This window comes from Carlito syrichta, unplaced genomic scaffold, assembly GCF_000164805.1.
Source record: "Carlito syrichta isolate Samal-C Ts95f unplaced genomic scaffold, Tarsius_syrichta-2.0.1 Scaffold302868, whole genome shotgun sequence".
NCBI lineage: Eukaryota > Metazoa > Chordata > Mammalia > Primates > Tarsiidae > Carlito > Carlito syrichta.
Window position 1 is genome coordinate 243,718 of NW_007246964.1, and position 21,444 is coordinate 265,161.

At 49.1% G+C, this 21,444-nt stretch overlaps 1 protein-coding gene across 1 annotated transcript in view; it reads left to right on the top strand.

The window, feature by feature from the left end:
- WHRN (whirlin) overlaps positions 1-21,444 on the top strand; it is a 101,731-nt gene that overhangs the window by 34,539 nt on the left and 45,748 nt on the right. Inside the window, 1 exon segment of the mRNA XM_008057210.1 lies at positions 9,124-9,249. Coding sequence (XP_008055401.1) covers positions 9,124-9,249 — 126 coding nt within the window.

Genomic DNA, 21,444 nt, shown 5'->3' on the forward strand with positions numbered 1-21,444 from the left:
CTCTGTATCAGGTGCAGGATTCTCTCCATCAGGTACAGGACTCTCCCTCAGGTTCAGGGCTTTCCCTCAGGTACAGGACTCTCTCTCAGGTTTTGGGGCTCTCCTAGGTGCAGGCTTCCTCATGTGCTGGGTCCTACCTCAGGAGCAGGACTGTCTTCCAGGCTTAGGACTCTTTCTCGGGTTCAGGACTCTGTCCCTCAAATGCAGGGCTCTCTCCATCAGTTGCAGGGCTCTCCCTCAGGTTCTGAGGCTCACCCAGGTGCAGGTTTCCCTCAAATGCTGTGTCCTACCTCAGGTGCAGAACTCTCTTCCAGATTCAGGGTTCTGTCTCGGTTGCAGGGCTCTCCCTTAGGTCCAGTGCTCCCCCTCAGGTACAGGGTTCTCTATAAGTTCTTGGTCTCTCCTGAGTGCAGGGCTCCCTCAAGTAGTGGGTCCCACCTCAGGTGCAAGACTCTCTTCCAAGTTCAAGGCTCTGTCTCAGGTGCAGGACTCTCTCCATTAGGTGCAGGGCTCCATCAGTTGCAGGGCTCTCCCTCAGGAGTTGGACTCTCTCCCAGGTTCAGGGCTCTGTCTCAGGTGCAGGACTCTCTCCATCAGGAGCAGGGCTCTCTTCATCAGTTGTAGGGCTCTCCCTCAGGTGCAGGGCTCTCCCTCAGGTGCAGGGCTGTCCCTCAGGTGCGGGACTCTATCCCAGTTGCAGGGCTCTATCTCAGGTGCAGGACTCTCTCCATCAGTTGCAGGGCTGTCCCTCAGGTTCTGAGGCTTTCCTAGGTGCAGGGTTTTCTCAAGTGCTGCGTCCTACCTCAGGTGCAGGACTGTCAGGTTCAGAGCTCTGTCTCGGGTGCAGGACTCTCCTTCAATTGCAGGGCTCTCTCCCAGGTTCAGGGTTCTGTCTCAGTTGCAGTGCCCTCCCTCAGTTGCAGTGCCCTCCCTCAGTTGCAGGGCCCTCTCTCAGTTGCAGGGCTCTCTCTTAGGTTCTGGGTCTCTCCTAGGTGCAGGGCTCCCTCAAGTAGTAGATCCGACCTCAGGTGCAGGACTTTCTTCCAAGTTTAGGGCTCTGTCTCAGGTGCAGGGCTCCATCTGTTGCAGGGCTGTCCCTTAGGTGTGGGACTCTCTCCCAGGTCCAGGGCTCTGTCTCAGGTGCAGTGCTCTCTCCATCAGCTACATGGCTCTCCCTCAGGGACAGGACTCTCTCCTGGGTTCAGGGCTCTGTCTCAGGTGCAGAACTCTCTCCATCAGGTACAGGTGCAGGGCTCTCCTTCAGGTGCAGGACTCTCTTCCAGGGCTACAGCTCTCCATCAGGTGCAGGGCTCTCTCCATCAGTTGCAGGGCTCTCCCTCAGGTGCAGGTACTGTGCCAAGTTCAGGGCTCTGTCTCAGGTGCAGGACTTTCTCTGTCAGGTACAGGGCTCTCCCTCAGGGGCAGGACTCCTTTCCCAGGTTCAGGGCTCCATCTCAGGTGCAGGACTCTCTACATCAGTTGCAGGGTTCTCTCCATCAGTTACAGGGCTCTGTCTCAGGTGCAGGGCTCTCCATCAGTTGTAGGGCTCTCCCTCATGTGCAGGACTTTCCCTCAGGTGCAGGGCTCTCCCTCAGGTACAGGGCGTTCTCTCAGGTTCTGGGGCTCTCTTAGGTGCGGGGCTCCCTCAGTGCTGTGTGCTACCTCAGGTGCAGGACTATCTTCCAAGTTTAGGGTCTGTCTCAGGTGCAGGGCTCTCTATCAGGTGCATGATTCTCTCCCAGTTTCAGGGCTCTGTCTCAGGTGCAAGACTCTCTGTTTCAGGTGCAGGGCTCTCTCTATCAGTTGCAGGGCTCTCCCCTCAGGTACAGGACTCTCTCTCAGGTACAGGGCTCTGTCTCAGGTGCAGGACTCTCTCGGTGAGGTGCAGGGCTCTCACTAATGTGCAGAATTCTCTCCCAGGTTCAGTGTTTTGTCTCAGGTACAGGACTCTCTCAATCAGGTACAAGGCTCTCTTCATCAGTTGCAGGACTCTGTCTCAGGTGCAGACACTCTCCCAGGTTCAGGGTTCTGTCTCAGTTGCAGGGCTCTCTCCATCAGCTACATGGTTCTCCCTCAGGTACAGGACTCTCTCTGAGGGTCAGGGCTCTATCTCAGGTGCAGGACTCTCTCCATCAGGTGCAGGGCTCTCTCCATCAGGTGGAGTGCTCTCTCCATCAGTTGCAGGGCTCTCCTTCAGGTGCAGGACTCTCAGGTTTACAGCTCTATCTCAGGTGCAGGACTCTCTCCATCAGGTGCAGGGCTTTCTCCATCAGGTGCAGGGCTCTCTCCATCAGTTGCAGTGCTCTACCTCAGGAGGAGGACTCTCTTTCAGGTTCAGGGTTCTGTCTCAGGTGCAGGACTCTCTCCATCAGGAGCAGGTCTCTCTCCATCAGTTGCAGGGCTTTCCCTCAAGTTCTTGGGCTATCCCAGGTGCAGGGTTTTCTCAAGTACTATTGTCCTGCCTCAGGTACAGGACTCTCTTCCAGGTTCAGGGCTCTGTCTCAGGTGCAGGACTCTCTCCTTCAGTTGCAGGGCTCTCTCCCAGGTTCAGGGTTCTGTCTCAGTTGCAGTGCCCTCCCGCAGATGGAGGGCCCTCTCTCAGGTGCAGGGATCTCTCTTAGGTTCTGGGGCTCTCCTGGGTGCAGGGATCCCTCAAGTAGTAGATCCAACCTCAGGTGCAGGACTTTCTTCCAAGTTTAGGGCTCTGTCTCAGGTGCAGGACTCTCCATTAGGTGCAGGACTCCATCAGTTGCAGGGTTGTCCCTCAGGTGCAGGACTCTCTCTCAGTTCTGGACTCTGTCTCAGGTGCAGGACTCTCTCCATCAGCTGTAGGCTCTCTCTGTCACTTGCAGGCCACTCCATCAGGTACAGGACTCTCTCCCAAGCTCAGAGCTCTATCAGTTACAGGGCTATCCCTCAGGTGTGGGACTCTGTCCATCAGGTGCTGGGCTCTCTCCATAAATTGCTGGGCTCTTCTTCTGGTGCAGGACTCTCTCCCAGGTTCAAGGCTCTGTCTCAGGTGCAGTACTTTCTATAAAAGGTGCAGGTCTCTCTCCATCAGGTGCAGGACTCACCCTCAGTTGCAGGACTTTCTCCCAGGTTCAGGACTCGTTCTCATGTTGAGGATTCTCTCCATCAGTTACAGGGCTCTGTCTCATGTGTGAGGCGCTCTCGCGCGCGCGCGCTCTCTCCCTCTCTCTCTCTCTCAGGCTCTGGGGCTCTCTCAGGTGCAGGGCTCTCTCTCTCTCTCTCAGGTTCTGGGGCTCTCTCAGGTGCAGGGCTCCCCAAGTGCTGGATGCTACCTCAGGTCCAGGACACTCTTCCAAGTTTAAGGTCTGTCTCAGGTGCAGGACTCTCTCCATTAGGTGCAGGGGTCTCTTCATCAGTTGCAGGGCTCTCCCTCAGGTGCAGGACTCTCTCCCAGGTACAGGGCTCTGTCTCAGGTGCAGGACTCTCTCAGTGAGGTGCAGGGCTCTCTCCAACAGGTGCAGGGCTCTCACTGATGTGCAGGATTCTCTCCCAGGTTCAGTGCTCTGTCTCAGGTGCAGGACTCTCTCCATCAGGTACAAGGTTCTCTTTATCAGTTGCAGGACTCTCCCTCAGGTACAGATACTCTCCCAGGTTCAGGGCTCTGTCTCAGGTGCAGGGCTCTCTCCCTGAGGTGCAGGGCTCTCTCCTTCAGCTACATGGCTCTCCCTCAGGTACAGGACTCTCTCTTAGGTTCAGGGCTCTGTCTTAGGTGCAGAACTCTCTCCATCAGGTGCAGGGCTCTCCCTTAGGTGCAGGACTCTCTCCCAGGTTTACGACTCTGTCTCAGGTGCAGGGCTTTCAGTTGCAGGACTCTCCCTCAGGTTCTGGGGCTCTCCCAGGTGCAGGGTTTCTCAAGTGCTGTGTCCTACCTCAGGTGCAGGACTCTCTTTCAGGTTCAGGGCCCTGTCTCAGGTGCAAGACTCGCTCCTTCAGTTGCAGTGCTCTCTCCCAGGTTCAGGGTTCTGTCTCAGTTGCAGTGCCCTCCCTCAGATGCAGTGCCTCCCTCAGATGCAGGGCCCTCTCTCAGGTGCAGGGCTCTCTCTTAGGTTCTGGGGCTCTCCTGGGTGCAGGGCTCCCTCAAGTAGTGGATCCAGCCTCAGGTGTAGGACCCTCTTCCAAGTTTAGGGCGCTGTCTCAGGTGCAGGACTCTCTCCCAGTTTCAGGGCTCTGTCTCCAGTGCAGGACTCTCTCCATCACGTGCAGGGCTCTCTCCCTCAAGTGCAGAGATCTCCCTCTGGTGCATGACTCTTTCCCTGGTTCAGGGCTCTCTCAGATGGAGGCTTCTCTATCAGGTGCAGGGCTCTCTCCATCAGTTGCAGGACTCTCCCTCAGGTGCACACTCTCTCCCAGGTTCAGGGCTGTGTTTCAGGCAGAGGATTCTCTCCATTAGGTGCAGGACTCTCGCCCAGGTTCAATGCTCTGTGAAGTGCAGGGCTTTCTTCCTCAGGTGCAGGACTCTCCCTCAGATACAGACACTCTTCCAGGTTCAGGACTCTGTCTCATGTGCTAACTCTCTTATCAGTTGCAGGGCTCTCCCACAGGTATAGGACTCTCTCCCAGGTTCCAGGCTCTGTTTCAGGTGCAGAGCTCTCTCCAGCATTTGCAGGGCTCTCCCACAGGTATAGGACTTTCTCCCAGGTTCAGGGCTTTTCATCGGGTGCTGGCTCTCTCTCAGGTGTACTCCCTGCATTCCCCCACCCTCCTTTGTGTGAATCTTCAAAGAGGCAGGGGGAGTGTGGGTAGCAGCTCTAGCTTCCTGCCTCCCCTTTGTCAGTAGCCACAGTCATCCAGCGATTCTGGCCGTGGTCACCATCCTTTCATCTGCAGCTACTGAATTCAAGTCCCAGAGTGCCTGGCCCAGCCGCACAAGAGCAAAGTGCTGTGGCCAGTTCCAGCCCAGGTTTCCTTGGTCACCATTCCCGATGTCACAGTTCCCAATGTCACAGTCCATGATGTCACAGTTCTTGATGTCACTTCCCCCTGTGTCACATCCCTGATGGCCCAACGGAGGCAATCAGAACTTGGGAACTCTCGACAGCACTCCAGGGTGGGACCAGATGATGGGGGCTGTGATACCAGATGGGCTTCTGTCCAGTCCAGAGGCCTTTGGAACTGGCCTCATCTCCCAGCTCCAGGAGCCATCCTGATACAATGCACCCTCTCTCTGTTTCGCCACAAGGCGTATCTGCAGGTTCTCTAGAGCAAGGAACTGTTGCATCATGATTTAAGACACACAATTCCTTATCATTATTGTTTGGTCCTGTTTTGATTTTTCCATCAAAACCCCATTTGGCACTACAGGCACATAACCATGGCATAGATGACTCTATTGAAGACTGCACTTTGTTCTTGAATTTCAAGGCATATTTGCAGAGAAAATGTTGGCATGTCTTCTTCAATTTCTGTGTCTTGCCATGCAGGGCTTTTTGCATCACTCTTGACAATTACCAGTGATGGCAGTGAACTGCTGAATTAACTCCTTCAGCACCGAGGCCGCCACGGAGCCCCCAAGGGCAGCCAACTTACTGCTTCTGAACAGCGCACGCACACACACACACACACACACACACACACACACACACACACACACACACACACAGAACGCTCTCCTCCACTTCGCTGTGTGGTTTTCAGTACTTGTATTTCTTAAAGGGGCGCTCTGCCTGAGGCTAGATTACCAGGAATGGACTCTGAGACAAGATTTCCTGAAGGAGATATATAGGAGAGTGCCCATGCTAGATAGGCTAATGGTCCCCAGTCTGAAGACATTTATCTCTTCCTCCTTGACACCTGTAAGCAGGACCTTATTTGGCAAAAAGGACTTTGTGAGGAGTGATGGTCTGGAAATGGAGGATCATCCTGGGCCCAATGTCATCACAGAGGTCCAGGTCAGAGGAAAGGGGATGTGGCGATGGATTCCGAAGGATATGGGGTGGAGGTCACTGCACTGCTGGCTTTGAAGATGGGAGGAGGAGAGGGGCGAGCTGGACATGCAAGCCTCTGGAAGTTAGAAGCAGCCTGGACTCGGCTTCTTCCCAAAGCCCTCAGAAGGAATGTGGCCCTGCGGCCCACTTGACACTTGTGGCCTCTGGAACTGTCAGAGCACAGTTTGTGTTGCTCAGAGGCTCTGCTGTGACTTGCTGCAGCTGCGGCAGTGCCCTGTGGTCAGCACCAGCAGGGGAGTGAGGGACACAGGACCAGTGCTGCCCTTGAGGAAGGGGTGTCACGGGTCCCTGGGGCATGCTGGAACTGGGCTAGCCTTGTGGAGTTGTCTTGAACAGGGCAGGGCTCAGCTTTGACACTCCCCCGTCAACTGGTCACCATGGGAGCTGTTCCCAGGGAGGGTATGACCCAGGATGCAGCACTCCCATGGCTGGAGCTGTTTCCAGAGAGGTACCTGCCACCCTGGGGAGGAGTGCCTTTGTCCTGGAGGGGGTACACTGCCCCTTCCTGGGTCTCAGCATTCTCTTACCAGTCAGTGACATTCTGAGTCTCTCGAGGGACCCAGTTAGATACCCTGCCTCTGTGCCCAACATGGCCTAGCATAGACTTGGGCCTGGCAAGCACCCGATGGGGTACCAGCAGTGGCCTGGGAAACAGCCACATTCATCACCTCCCATGAGGAGGGACTCGGTGTGCCTTCCAGGTCCTGCCCGATGGCTTAACCAAGATGCCGTCTTGAAGATAACGACAGTCAGTATTCTCAGTGCCTCCCTCATTTCCACTTTCTAGATGAGGAGACTGAGGCACAGAGAGTTGAGGCAGCATGCCAAGGGTCACACACCTCGCAAGTCAACAGTCTGGCTCTGGAACCTGAACACGTGACCACCATGCCATGTCACCTCCCAAACATAAAGACTTGCCTGTGATGGTGGCCTTGAACCCGTGTCACCTCAGACTGTTTGGTCCTTGGAACTGGTACTGACCTGGGACAGGGAGGGATGGATCAAGGGGGCTGGGCAGTTCCTAAGTCCAACCTCAAGAGTCCTTGGGGCTTACTGTTAACATTTGTCTGTGATGGGTGGCCATGTGTGAGTCTCCCACCCTCCTCACCCCCCTCCTCCCCAGAGCTCTGTGGGTCTCCCGGGTCCCCTTCTTACCAATGTGGCCATTCTGTCTGAGGAGCAAACTGGAGCGCCCTGGACTACAGAGGCTAGGCCCACTCCACGGAGCAGCACTTTCTTGACGCCATCCTTCGTTGCATTGCCCTGCAAGATAGGCCACTCTGACATGCCACAGAGTCAGAGGTCTTAGGCCCAAACCCCATGGAGTGTCTCTGTTCTTTGGGCTCTTTCCTGACATCAGGCTGTGGCTGGCAGGAGCAGAGCCGCCCCTTTCTGCTCCCCAGGGGAGAGAAGCAGAGCAGGGGAGAGTCTGGGCTCCAAACTCTGCTGCAACGGTGTGACGCTGTCAGGTTTCTTAATGGGACAGCTCTGTCATGTACAAAAATGGAACCAATGGCTGGTGTGTATTGAGCATTTACTGTGAGCCAGAGCCTACCCAGTGCTTTCAATCATCTCTTGACACATTTCTTTTCACGGTTACCTTATGAAGGCAGGTGTTGTTTTCATCCTCATTTTCAGGTGAGGAGACTGAGGCACAGAGAGGTAAGGAACTCGTCCAAGGCCACACAGCTGGGCCCTCTACAGGGCAGTTTGGACTGAGTCTGTCATCTTCACCATCTCTGCCCAGGATAGTTGAAGAGTTAAGTGAGATAACATAATGTAAAAGGCCACAGAACACTCAATAACTCGTGGATGAATAACTCTTCAGAAGTAGGAAGCTGGTTGGATGGCCTTTCCTAATGAAATCTGTTCCTCCCTGTTGCCTGAGGTTCCCCCAGCTATCCCTGTCCTGTGGGCAGTCATGCCATGCTCTTTGAGTCCCTTATGTGTCACTGGGTCTGAATTTGTGGCGGGATGTTTTCTGTCTCTTTGGGCAAGGCTTGGGCTGTTCCATTCCCTCCTCTCTTCCATAAATTCTGCTTTCATGCCTCAGGCACACTCAACCTGCATGTACCTGCAGGCGCCTTCATGGATTGTGAAGCCTTCCCGAAGCTGCCCCAGCCACTCCTGCCTGTCCTCCTGAGTCCCTACTCTGGCCACAGTGACTCATCTCTGTGTCCCAATGGAAGTTTCCTCTTCTGTGACCATGGACACAGGTGTCCGCACCCAAGAAGTGCTCTACTTCCTGCTCCCCACCCTCCCTGGCTAACTCCTGCTCACCCTCCAGTTTCATTAGGGATGCCACTTTCTCCAGGAAGTCCCCTCCCTCCCCCAGTCAGGACCATGGCCCCCCTCTGCACCCACATGGCCCCAGCATGCTCTGGTCACACTGTGAAGGTCTATTTGCCAGTCTCTCTGCCCCCTCCAGATGGTGAGACCCTCACGAGTGGGGCTGTGTCTGTGTCGTCTCCAAGCTTCTGGACTAGCATTGGGACTGTACTTTGTAGGTGTTCACTGTATGTGTAGAACCAAGGAGCCCGTGGTCCATCAGGATGATGGCAGAGCAAGAGACCCCTGGGGAGATGAGAGACCACTGGGGAGGCAGGAGACCCCTTATATGACAAGACATCCCCGGGGAGGAAGAAGACTTCTGAGGCAACGGGACATCCATAAAGGAGCAGGGTGGTGGCGGTCTCAAGCCCAAACTGAGCCTTGATCCTAAGGAGTGAAGGGAGAAGGTGGAGGAGGCTGGGTTGAGCTCCAGAGCCTGAATAGTCACGCTGACTGAGGTGTAAGGTGAGCAGTGGCCAGGGGATTTGGAGCCCGTGGCCCCTATGGCATGAAGGATGTCAAATCCTAAGCGTGAACACAGTCTAGGGTGTTAGCGCTGAGGAAATCCAGGAAGCCATCTCCCAGCACTGCCCTTGTACTGCAGTTGCAGCTGTGACCCGGAGAGAGTAGGGGACTTCCCAAGGCCACTCATCGCATCAGGAACTGGGCAGGAGCTGAATGTGCTGGGGGATCTTGCAGGCCTAGCCCAGACCTCCTTGTTGGCCAGATGCAGTGTGTTCTTCAAGGTATGGGAGGCGCCTGCTGCCCCTAGGATGTGACTCCCCAGCCCTCTAATGCCCTCCGTTCTCTCTTGCAGGTGAACCTGGTACTGGGGGATGGCCGGTCCCTGGGACTCACAATCCGTGGGGGCGCAGAGTATGGCCTTGGTATTTACATCACCGGCGTGGACCCAGGCTCCGAGGCAGAAGGCAGTGGACTCAAGGTAAGCCAGGAGAGAGGGGGAGGCCTGTGTGTGGAGTGCTCTGCACTGGTTTAATCAGATTTCAAGCCGAGTCATCACACACCAGCTTGAGGACAGCCCAGCTAGGGAGCCCTCCCTGCCTGCCAGGCCTCTGATTCACTGCTCAGGGCCATAGCAGGGTGGCCTCCCATGCGGCGTGGGCAGCATGCCAGCCTGGACACATTGTGGTGCTGTTTTGCAAGCACTGCCGATGGCCTACGATGGCCCTGACTTCGGGGTTTATTATGGCACATGGAGAGGGAAGAGAAGAGGAAGCTGTGAACTAGTGGAGCTGTACTGGATAGCGTTAGGGCTGGCATTCAGTCTGGGGCACTCAGCAGATATGGAAATGGTATCATTAGCTCACATTTCCAAGAGAGACTCACTGTGTGCCCTGCTGTGATTCACTCCACACATACCATGTCATTGAATCCTCATGCTAACCTGAGGAGTAGGTTGTTACTACCCACATTTTCCAATTGAGGAAACCGAGGCATAGAGAAGTTAAACAGTAGTCTTACAGCTGGCGGGTTGCAGACCAGAATTTGAATCGGGGCAATCTTAATTCCAGAGCCCGTGGTCTTAATTAACACTTACACGTAGCACCCTGCAGGGAAAGGCCCAAGAACTTGTCCTGCCCACGAGGACACTGGACCTAGGATGCATTACTGAAATAAATAGTACTGTGTACCTGGGTCAAATAGTAACATGCAGGATGCCATGTCAGCAGTGATGACATAGGTGGCACAGGCAGCCTTTAAGCCAGGCCTTGGGGAGTGAGGGGGAAATGGGTAAAGGGGCTGGGAAGGAAGGGCATGTCTGGCCGGAGGACCACGTGCATTTGACTGTGGGTGACTGGATGGGCCCATAGTCCATGTGCAAGGCCAGGGAATGAAGCAGAAGATGAGGTAGTGCCTTTGTAACAGAGGACCTTGATTGTCCTCACCAACGTGTGAGACTTGATCCCCCACACAGATGAGAAGAAAAGGTCAAGGCAGCTCAGCTTGGCTCCTGAGCTGCATCATAGCAGATGGGCTGAAGTGTAGAGATAAGGCATCTGCTGGGCTTTCTAGGGAAGCAGGCGTTGTGGGAAGAGCTCTGGGTGTGCGGCTGGAAGGCTGGGGTTCAGATCCCTGTTTTGCTGCTTTTGTCTTCATAGCTGTGTGACCTTAGAGAGTCTTTTTACTGGTCCAAGCTTCCTGTTCCTATGTAATAATAATAAGTGACATTCCTTTCTTGGAGTATTGAAAAGATCAAATGAGGAACTAACTAATATTATTATTAATTATCATAGTAAACATTGCCATAGACTAAAGATTTGTGTTCTCCCAAATTTACGTATTGAAATCCTCACCCTCAAGGTGATGGTATTTGGAGGCAGGGCCTTTGGGAGGTGAAAGTGTAGGGCAGGTTAGTGCCCTTGTAAAGGAAACCCCAGAGAGCTCCCTCACCCCTTCCACCATGGAGGACACAGCAAGAAGGTGTCCTCTGTGAACCGGGACACGGACCCTCACCAGACACTGAATCTGGTGACCTTGATCTTGGACTGTCCAGCCTCCAGAACTGTGAGCAGTAAACTTCTGCAGTTGATAAGCCAACAGTCTGTGGTACTGTGTTACAGCAGCCTGAATGGACAAAGACAAACCCCATCGTCACCATCAACACTGTTGCTAACATAATAATGAACATTTATTGTGCTTCTCGGCTTTCGAGATATTCTTCCAAGTGCTTTACATCATTAACTTGTTCAACCTCACAATACTCCATGAAGGCAGGTTCTGTTGTGAGCCCCATTTTACCAGCACAGTAGATGAGACTCAGAGAGTCGCCCTGTTAATAAGAGGCAAAGCCAGGGTTCCCATCCAGAAATTAGGAGTCTGGTTCTAAGACTGTGCTCAAAACCAGGCCAGCCAGGCAGGAAATAGACATTCTACAAATGTTGGTTGGGTCTAGTTTATTCTTAAATGCCCTGAATATGAGTGCCTACTCTGCTTTTAGCAGGCAGGGATGATACATGGCTGGGACTCCAAGAGGAAATAGCGTCATAGTGTTCTGTGTGTAGTTTTTGTTTAACGCTTATCTTATTTTGGAATAATATTAGACTTAACAAAAAGTTGCAAAGAGTTCCTGTTTATCCTCTACTCAGGCTTCTGTAACGTACCATCATATATAACCATGATACAGAGGAGACTGGGGGAAGGCAGAGGGAAGGATTTAAAGACGGGGTGAGGTACTTCCCCAGAACACCTGAAGCCGCAGGCCCAGCTACAGGCAGGATGCAGATTTGGCACTGAGCTTCCTGGCAGTCAATACAAAGAGGGAAGCAGGTCAGTGATGTCTGTGCTTGAGAAGCCCAGTTATTCCTCCTCCTGGGGTCTCAGAGCAGTTTTCCTCTGATCTCTCTCTGAGAGGATGTTGTATGATGCTATCAGTAGTGTTCTCCGTGACAGTAAATGCACGAATAGCTTCCATACCTTGTTAGTGGTGAATGAATACCTTCTGATTGAACTATGTTCGGAGAAAGGAAGCATGGGAGAAAGCTGACCAACAGGCAGGGCCTTTGGGAGGTGATTAGGTCATGAAGGTGGAGGGCAGGTTAGTGCCCTTGTAAAGGCACGAAAGCTGTGAGTATCTCTCCCTCTGACTACTGACAGGTGTGTCTGTTATTATCATGCCATCCTTTTGTTGAGCAGTTACTAGTCAGGTACTGCGCTAAGTACTTCACATTCCTTATCTTACCTCATGTTTGCAGCAATGTATGAAAAAAGGAATGTTCTTATCCTCACGTTACAGGTGACAGATTTAAGAGCCATGTGAAGCAACTTGTCTAAGACCTCCCAGCTTAGAAGTGCTGGAGATGGGACTTGGACTCAACACCAGCACACTCTAAGTCCATGTTCTTAACCATTGCATTACAGCACCTCCCAGTGATAACATAGGTGCTATTGTCCCCAAGTTACAACTGAAGAAACACAGGCTCATAGGATTAAACTGACTTTCCCAAAGTCAAATTCTTTCTAATGTTGGAACTGGGATTGCCTTGCACAGGGGGTGGGCAGAAGCCCTGGGACCTACCACTGACTGTTTGAAGGTAGGCATGTCCTTCCTCCCTCTGAGCCTCGGTTTTCCTGCTTGGACACTTGGGCTAGGTGGTCTCTGAGGTTTTCTCTTAGATCTGCATATTTTCCCAGCCTGCAAGGGCCAGAGGGTGCCCGAGCACCAGGAACATACCATACTCTCCTGTACCTATAGGGTCTCGTGTTTACAAAGAGACGCCAAGACCAGTCACCTGCTGGTAGATCCATCCTTTGCATGGAAGGAAGGAAGTGGACACTACAGTAGGCAGGTGCTTCCTGCTTCCCTTCCCTTCTCTATGGCTGCTTCCTGCTTCCCTTCCTTCCATCTAACTAGCGAGTATGTATCCATGACCCCTATGGGCCAACACTATGCTCTGCCGCTTCTGAGCTGAGCAAGGCTGACACAGTCTCTGACCTCTAGAGCTTATATTCTGGTGGGAAAACAATGGAACTGAAAAAACAAACCACACAACTGTGTATTTAGTTACAATGGTGATAAATACCAAGAAAGCACATGGGACTATGTGTGGTAGGAGACTGGCCCTGGTCTTAGAGATCTGGGAAGGCTTCCTAGCGGAAGAAACATTTCAGTTGAAATTTAAAAGAAGAGAATAAAATGAATTGTGTGAAAGAGAAAATGAGAATTTCTGGCAGAAAGAACAGCAAATGCTAAGTCCCTAGAGTAGAAAGAAATGTTCTGGGTGCAGAGGAAGGCTAGCGGGGCTGAATACAGAATGCCAGGTGGAAAGAAGGGGCCAGGCCATGCTCTCGAGGCAATAGACCTGGATCTCACAGGGCACGTCATTCACCTAAGATTGTGTAGCTGTGAAAAGGTGATAATCGAGATCTGCAGCTAGAAATGTGGAAGGATTGTTAAGTGTTGTTAAGTGGGAAACACCAGTTGCAAGCTCACATCCTAACAGAATCTCATCGGTATCGTGCATGTGAAAATTCACACTGAGAAGCCTCTGCGCAGAACACACACCAGAATGTCAACTCACGTGGCAAGATGAGGGGTGATTTCTACTTTTTTCTCTACGTCCTCATGCAGTGTCTGAATGGAGCCTTGAGTATTCCTTTTATCATCTTGAAAACAGCCACAATAAAGCAATTTCTATTCTGAAACACTGCCGAGAAGGAATATTCCGTGGAAGTTTTTGATTCACCTGAGTTTGCCTCTCGGTTTCAGGCAATCAAGGGCTTTATTTGCTCATAAAATGCCCGCCTTCAGTCAAGTCCTCTCCATCTCCAGTGGCCTCCGCAGCAGAGCGTTTTACACACCCTGTCGGTTTTGTACTCTCCCTCCAAGGCCCCTCGGATGTGCTCACACCTGCCTGTACTTGCTCGGGCATCCAGGACCGATTAATCCTTTTTATTGCCAATGCACTTTCAGTGGAATTAGGCACATTGAAATGGAATAAAGGGGCTTGGCTGTGTGGGCGGCAGAGCCAAGAACAGGCTTTATTTGTAAATAGGGCTCCTTGCTGCTGTGCAGAGCTTTCCTGGAGTGGAAATGTGCCTTCCTCCTGGCTTCCAGCTGCTCAGCCCACTTAGCTCCTGGGGGCTTCATGGGAGTCCAGGGGAGGGGTCAGGACAACACTGCCCTAAGTGGAGACGCACTTATGGGGTCGGGCAGGTTCCCAGCATTTACCCAGCAGGCCCCGTGGAACTTGGAACCTTCCCACCCTCCCAGCAGAGGCCAATGCCCCCTTTAGAATTTATCTTTGCACCTCTTATTTCTTTGTACCTGCCCTCAGGCTTCAAGCCCCACCAGCAAATGGACCACAAAACCTTCTTTGTTCTTTTAAGGGTAGCCGAGATTGGCTGGCATTTTAAAATAATCATAATGCTAGCAGTTGCCATTTGCTAACCAGTTATTATGAATCAGGCACTGTACTAAACATGTTAGATATGCTTCTCTTTAATCCTCCCAGTAGCCCTGTGGTGGGCATTAATAACAACATTTAATAGGTGAACAACTGAGGCCCAAAGAAGTGCATTAGCTTGCCCAGGGCCTTTCAAAGTCCCCCAAAGGTCAGAAGCTTTGCTCTGCCACCTTCCTAGTGCCCTAATTTGATCAAATATCAAAAGACTGCAGAGAGAGGAAACAAAGAACACTCAGTCTTCTTAGAAATCCCCAAGCTTCCGGAGCCCCATGTGGTTGCCGGCCCTGAGGCCTCCACTCCTAAGGCTGTCTGGGGGTGGAAGCCCATCTCGTTTCTGCTCATGGGGCCAGCTGCCACCCCGGCTGAGGTTCCTGGGAACAGTACCTCCGTTCCCATCAGTGTTCCACTCCTGGGGTCACCACTATGCTGCTTGTGGTTGCCGCTTGTGGCCGTCAAGTGTCTGGTGCAGAAGCAGTGTTTCCATGACCATGGGGACAGCCTGGTGCTCTGCGTGGGTCATGGGTGCTGGGCTTTGCTGGGAACCTGACTGCCTGTTGATGTCATTGGTGAAACCAGTGAACCCCCCTCCACGGATGACTTTTCCTAGGGTCTGCTCTCCCCGCCTGCCCTCTCTGAACTGAGCACCCATCGAGTAGCAGGTGGTCTCCAAGTGCATCTCTCTAAACCCTCGCCATAGCTCTGGGAGGTGAGACTGTCCATCCCATCCATAAATTGGGAATGCTCATTTAATGATGGTCTCTTCTCCCAGACCATGGCTAGACGGGGCAGAGATGAGTGTTCTTTATACACCATATCCTCCTGCCCAAGATAGTGCCTCACACATAGTATGTGTTCAGGAGTAGATCTTGACTTAAAGAAGTGACAGTGGCTGTGGCAGGTGTCTTTGACTCCAAACCTTCAGTTTCAAACACTGTCCCCTTCAGATCTTGTCCTGAACACGTCACCAAGCTGGCATTTTTGTTGAAGGAACAAATCCTGTTAAGATGTGTCAGTGGTTTTCCCACTCGCCTGGAGTATGAACTGAGCAGTCAGACTCTTTCCCTCAGAGGTGCTTGCCTCTAGGCTGAAGGAAGCTGAGTAGCAGCATGGCCCTCAGTGAGGCTTGCTGTCCCACATGCTCTGTGGACATCAGGTGCCACCCTAAGCTCTTTCCTGTTGGAGGGTGGATGGCAGGAACTGGCTTACACTCAACAGACCCCAGCCTTTTAGCCTCCCAATTCACATCGGGATACTGAAGGCCAGAGGGAGGGAAGGGACTGGCTAAGAGGAATGCACAGAGCACAGAGCTTCTTTGCCGTCAGGCTGTTTGATCTGACCTGCTGACTGTGTCCTCATGCTTCTGCTAGGAAATCAGAATAAGCCTGACAAACTCTCCAAGCCTACTTTCTATGTATTCTCCATGGGAGAAGGGGCATGGTTGCCACACAATATTTGTTTAATAAGGATCTTTTAAAAGTATTTTATTCTGTGATTGTGGCTGATTTTATGGCAGTCCTAATGAAGGTAACAAAAACAATGTCTTAATATATATATAATTCCTGACAGTTAACAAAAAAATCTCAGATAATAAGGGCACATTACATACAACTCTTTGCCTTGAAATTCTACAACTTAGATAAATGGACCAATTTCTTGAAAGACAGAACTACTTTCACTCAGGAAAGAACAACAGATGACCTATATGTATCCTATACACTTATGTCAACAAAATTGAGTTTGTAGTTAAAAACCATCCAAAAAAGAAAGCTCAAGCTCAGACACTTTCACAAAGCAGTTAAGGAAAAAATATTGTGCAGTGCCTTTCTGAAAATAAGCCATGAGGAATACTTCCCAACTCATCTTATGAGGTCAGCATTATATAATTACTCAAAGCAAGACAAAACCTCAGACTACTATCCTTCATGAACACAGATGGAAAAATTCTTCATAAAAGTTAGTAAATCAAATCCAGCAATCTATAAAAGGGATAATATACCACAACCAAGTGAGTTTTATCCAAGGAATGCAAGGCTGGTTCAACATTTGAAAATCAATATAATTAACACACTAAAGGAGAAAAACTGTGTGATCAGGAAAAGCATTTAACAAAATTCATCATCCATTCATGATTTTAAAAACTTAGCAAGCTAGGAGTCTTCCTTAATCTAATGAAAGCCATCTATAAAAATAAACAACAAACAAACAAAAACATCTAACATATTTCATGATGAAAAATGAAGCAAATTTATCTGAGATTGAAATAAGGCAAAATTTTTCTTCTCTCATCAGTTCTATTCAGTATCATGTTAGAAGTCATAGTCAGTGCAGTAAGTCAAGAAAAAGAAATACAAAGCATACAAATCTGAAAAGAAGAACTAAAACTCTCTATTATTGAGACTAATCATCTATGCTGAAAATTCTAAGGTCTGGCGTGGTGGCTCACAACTGTAATCCCAGCACTTTGGGAGACCTAGGTGGGAGGCCCGCTTAAGTTCAGGAGTTCAAGACTAGCCTAGGCAATAGCAAGACCTTACCTCTACCCCCAAAAATAAATAACTAAAAATTTTAAAAATGAAAACAAAGTAAATTCCAAAGAATATGCAAGAAATACTCCTAGAACTAATACATGAGTAGCAAAATAAAAGGATCCAAAGTCAGCATATAAAAATCAATTGTATTCTATATGCTATCAGTGAAAAGTGAAGTTCAAAATTAATAAAAACAATACAGTTTACAATAACACTAAAAATACTTAGGTATAAACATCTAACAAAATATGTGCGGTTTTCACATGTTGAGAACTACAAATCAAAAAAGACCTAAATAAACGGAGAGAGACGCTGAGTCCATGATTGGAAGACTCAGTGGTAGGAAGACATCAAATCTCCCTAATTTGATCTGGATTCAACACAATCCCAACTCTGATCCAAGGAAGTGCTTTTTGTAGATACTTATAAGCTGATTCTAATTTTTTTTTAATGGAAAGGCAAAGAAACTACAGTAGGCAAAACAATTCTGAAACAAGAACAAGTTGAAGGATTCTGTACCTGACTTCAAGACTTACTCTAAAGCTACAGTAAACAAGGTAGTGCCGTGTTTGTGAAAGCCTAGAAACACAGATCAGTGAAAAAGAATAGAGTCCAGAGAAGCCCACGCAAATATTCCAGATTGATTTTTGGCCAAAGTACGAAGGCAATTCACTGGAGACAGGGTGGTCCTTTCAGCAGATGGTGCTGGAACAATTGGGCATCTATATGCAAACAAATGAATCGTATCCTCACACTTGATATGAAAATCGCCTCAAAATGAATCATAGACTAAAATGTAAAATGTAAAACTATAATACTTTCAGAGGAATACATAAAACAAAAATCTGTGTGACCTTGGAGTAGGCAAAGCATGGCCCACAAAAGAAAAGATTGACTAAATGGACTTTATTGAAATGAAAAACTCTTGTTCTGCAAAAGGTACTTTTTGGGGAGGAGGGTGTTAATAAATTTTTAATGATGAAAACAAAAACGAAACATCTAAAACTGCAGTTTCTAAAAGAAGCACTTGTTCTTGCCTGTCTTGTACCTGTCTTTGAACTTGACCTTGGCCTCCCGTCAGGCCTTGAGTTGAAGAGCGGGCTCTCTGAAGACATCCTTGTTCACAACAGTTTTGTCCAAGGGAATATCCACAGAGTACCTCTGTGGGCATGAGGTGATGGTAGTTACAAACTTTCACAAAAGACTTGATCTTTGACTTCTTGGTAATCGTCTTCTTGCCCATGGCAGCTGTCACTTTGCAGGGATAGTGGTCAATTCCAGCCAAAAGAGCATGACTGTAGGGGCGGTCCGAGGTGCCATCACCAATGTTTTCCATGATGACAGCTTTGCGTTAGGAATAGTGTCCAGCCAGGACCAGCACCACCTTCCTGGGTTTCATGAACTTGCCCATTTCCAGAGCTGCCCCGATACTTGTCCCCAGATCACAGATGGAGATAGATTGGAAGCCCCAGCCCAAGCTTTTACTCACCAGTGGCAGCAAAAGATATTTTTAAGAGAATGAAAAGATAAGCCATAGAGTGAAAGTGTTTTCTAATCATGTTTCTAACAAAGGATTTGTAAATATACTCCTCAATGGATGATGGGGCTAGGTCTCAATAAACCCATTTTAACTTAAAAATATCCTAAGTTGAAAATGTACTTAATACACCTAGCCTGGTATCAGCCTAGTCTATCTTAAACATGCTCAGAACACTTATACTGGGCTCCAGTGGGGCAAAATCACCTAACATACGTGTATTTTATAATAAAGTATTGAGTAGCTCATGTAATTTATTGAATACTATATTGGAAGTGCAACATAGAATGGTCACATGGGTGCTCGAAGTATGGGTTCCATTGAATGTGTATAGCTTTCTCACTGCCTAAAGTCAGAACATCTTAAGTCAGGACCATCTGTATGGAGAATGTATAAAAAGCTCTCAAAAGAGACAGAAGGTCTGGGAAGCTGATTCCTATTGGAGCTGCAGTGGTGGACACATGACTCTGCATTTGTTAAAACGCATAGAACGCATGGTTTTACTGCACATATATTTGTAAAACTCCACCAGGATGTGTGTTTATGGGCTAGGGGAGGAAGATGGCGGGCAGACTGAGCTAAAAGAGACAGAGAGGGTGAACTGCACTGCAGGTGATGCCATAACACCTGTGAGTGGACAGAGGGACGGAAGTGGTGTAAATAGCTAGAAGATGTTAGTTCCCCTGACTCTAAGGCAGGGGACAAGAAGGACTGGGTACAAACACTCTACTCCACTTGGAAAAGTGTTTTTTCTCAAAAGCGTATGTGTCAGGAATTCTGACACTATTTTGCTTCAACTAGGGTTGGCAAAATAAGTAACTGTGTTTTAGATCATGAGAGCCAGGTTTCTCACTGTGGGAAAAAGTTGCAGGTGAGGATGGGACAACTGGAATGAGCCCTATGGCACTGGGTTAGTGTCTGCCCTATCCAAGTGTACTCATTTACAAAACACACACACACACACACACACACACACACACACACACACACAGTATATTTATACACAGAGCTTACTAGATATAGAAACAAGCATAGATGTGTGTGTGTATGCATGAGTTGTTACACTTTCAGTGGTTCCTTTAACCATTAAGAGTAACTGGAGACTAGGACACCCCATTAAAAATGCACCCAGATCAGAGTTTCTAAATACATAAAAGGAGCCAGTGCTCTTTGTGGGAGTGGCTGATTCCAGGTCTAGGGCAAGGAAGATACAAGGTGAACCTGGAATTTCTTGTGCCAGAAAGTAGAGATGTACTATAAAATAAATAAGCAAATAAGTACATAAATAAGTCAAATGTGCACAGTCTAAAAGCACTCCCAGCAGCCAAGGGAGAATAAAGTATCCATGAGTCCATACTAATGTGATTACATAAATAACTGAATAAATACATAAATGAGGAAGAAGAGACAACTCTTCCTTAGGGAAAAATTCCCATTAATAAACATAGAAGAAACATAGGAATAGAACATCCCCCTCAGAACATTACATTAGGCAATCACTTCTGTAGGCAAAATGCACCAGTGGACGCTAAAAGTAGACATAAGTTTAAGCAGAAAGAGAAGGGTTTTTTATGTGTCGTTTTAAAACATCTCTACCAATGTGTTTCATAATTATAAGAGAAAATAGTAAGTTGACATTGGAGCACCGCAACAGTCACACACCTTAGCCAAGTGTAATATGTATTTTACAAACCTTAATTTACTGTGTTTTCCAGTTGCAGAAATAATACTTGCTAGTCATAGAAAAGAAAAAAAATTACTGGCCCATGTTTGCAAGGAAAGTCCCTCCTCTTCTCCCTCTGTCCAGCTCTAGGATGTGATAACTGTCAGCAGGAGGCGTGTGCTTCCAGGGCCCGCTATACATAGTGACATGGGAGTCCTTGTTCATTCTGTTCCTTTTCTGATTCAACCATCAGCTCCTTAGGAAATTACTTCCCTTTTCAGTTCAAAACTTAACATCTCTGATTTACAAGGGGGGACCTAAAAAAACCCAGTATTAGTTTTTGGAGAGTGGCCCCCTTGTGATACAGGCTTCCCCCACTAGGTAAGTGCTCTAGGAACCCATCGGCATCAGTGTCTCAGCTAGTGTTGTTGTGAGAGGCTGCATCCAGCTTTGGCGAATTTTTGGGGGGAGATTCTTTCAACGCATTTGCCTATTTCATGATGAGTGATTTACAAGTGTACTTGCCCATACCTTGTCGAGTGTTCAGCAGTTTTAGACCAGAAATGGCATGACCCCCCATGCCCCATCCTCCCTATTCACCCGATCTCACCCCAAGTGGCTTTTTGTTTGTTTATTTCCCCAGATGAAGAAAGGTCCTCAAGGGAAAATATGTTACCAATGTAGAAGAGGTGAAAAAAAACGGCAGAAGCACTAAAAGTCATCAAAATTGATGAGTTCAAAAACTGTTTTGAGCAATGGAAAAAGCACCTTGATAGGTGTATTGCATCAAATGGAGAGTACTTTGAAGATGACCGAAGTTTAAACATGTACAAATAAATGCCCAATTTTTTATAAACGAATTCTGAGTTTTGGGGGGGCCTCCCCTTCGTATAAGATTTAGACTAAGTTGTTGCCACTTCAGAGTATTGAGATAGGCCTTCTCAAAAGTAGAAGCACAAAAATGTATCAAACATGTATTTTTTATGGTGTTGGTATTATAATTTTTTCATGGTATGTTTTAAAATCTATAACGTGCTCTCTTCTGTTGTCAGAGAGAGAAAAACAACTCGCAGGACGGAGAAACCGCAAAACATCTCCTGAGCGTGCCTGATTTTTCATCTTCCTTGAGCAGCGGGGTTTAGAGAGAGGTGTTTGCTGGTGGCAAAGGGGGGATGACCATGTCCCTGCCTGGACATCTCAGGGCCCATCGAGTCTTTCAGGTTGCTGGAATACTCAGGAGCTGGTAACCTACTGGACAGAGCGAGGGGTGTGGCCTAGCTCCTAGATTTGTGTATGCCACATGCTTGCATGGAATGTGTGTTGCACAGAGGGTGGGAGTGGGAGAGGAAGGCGGTGGAGCCTCTGGGGGCCCCAGGTGGTGTGCCAGCAGGACCTTGGTGAGAGGAATGATGGCTGCCAACGTTGCTGAGGGATGGTTCCAGGCTGGGCATCCTGCTAAGCGCTTTTTTTTTTTTTTTTTTTTTTT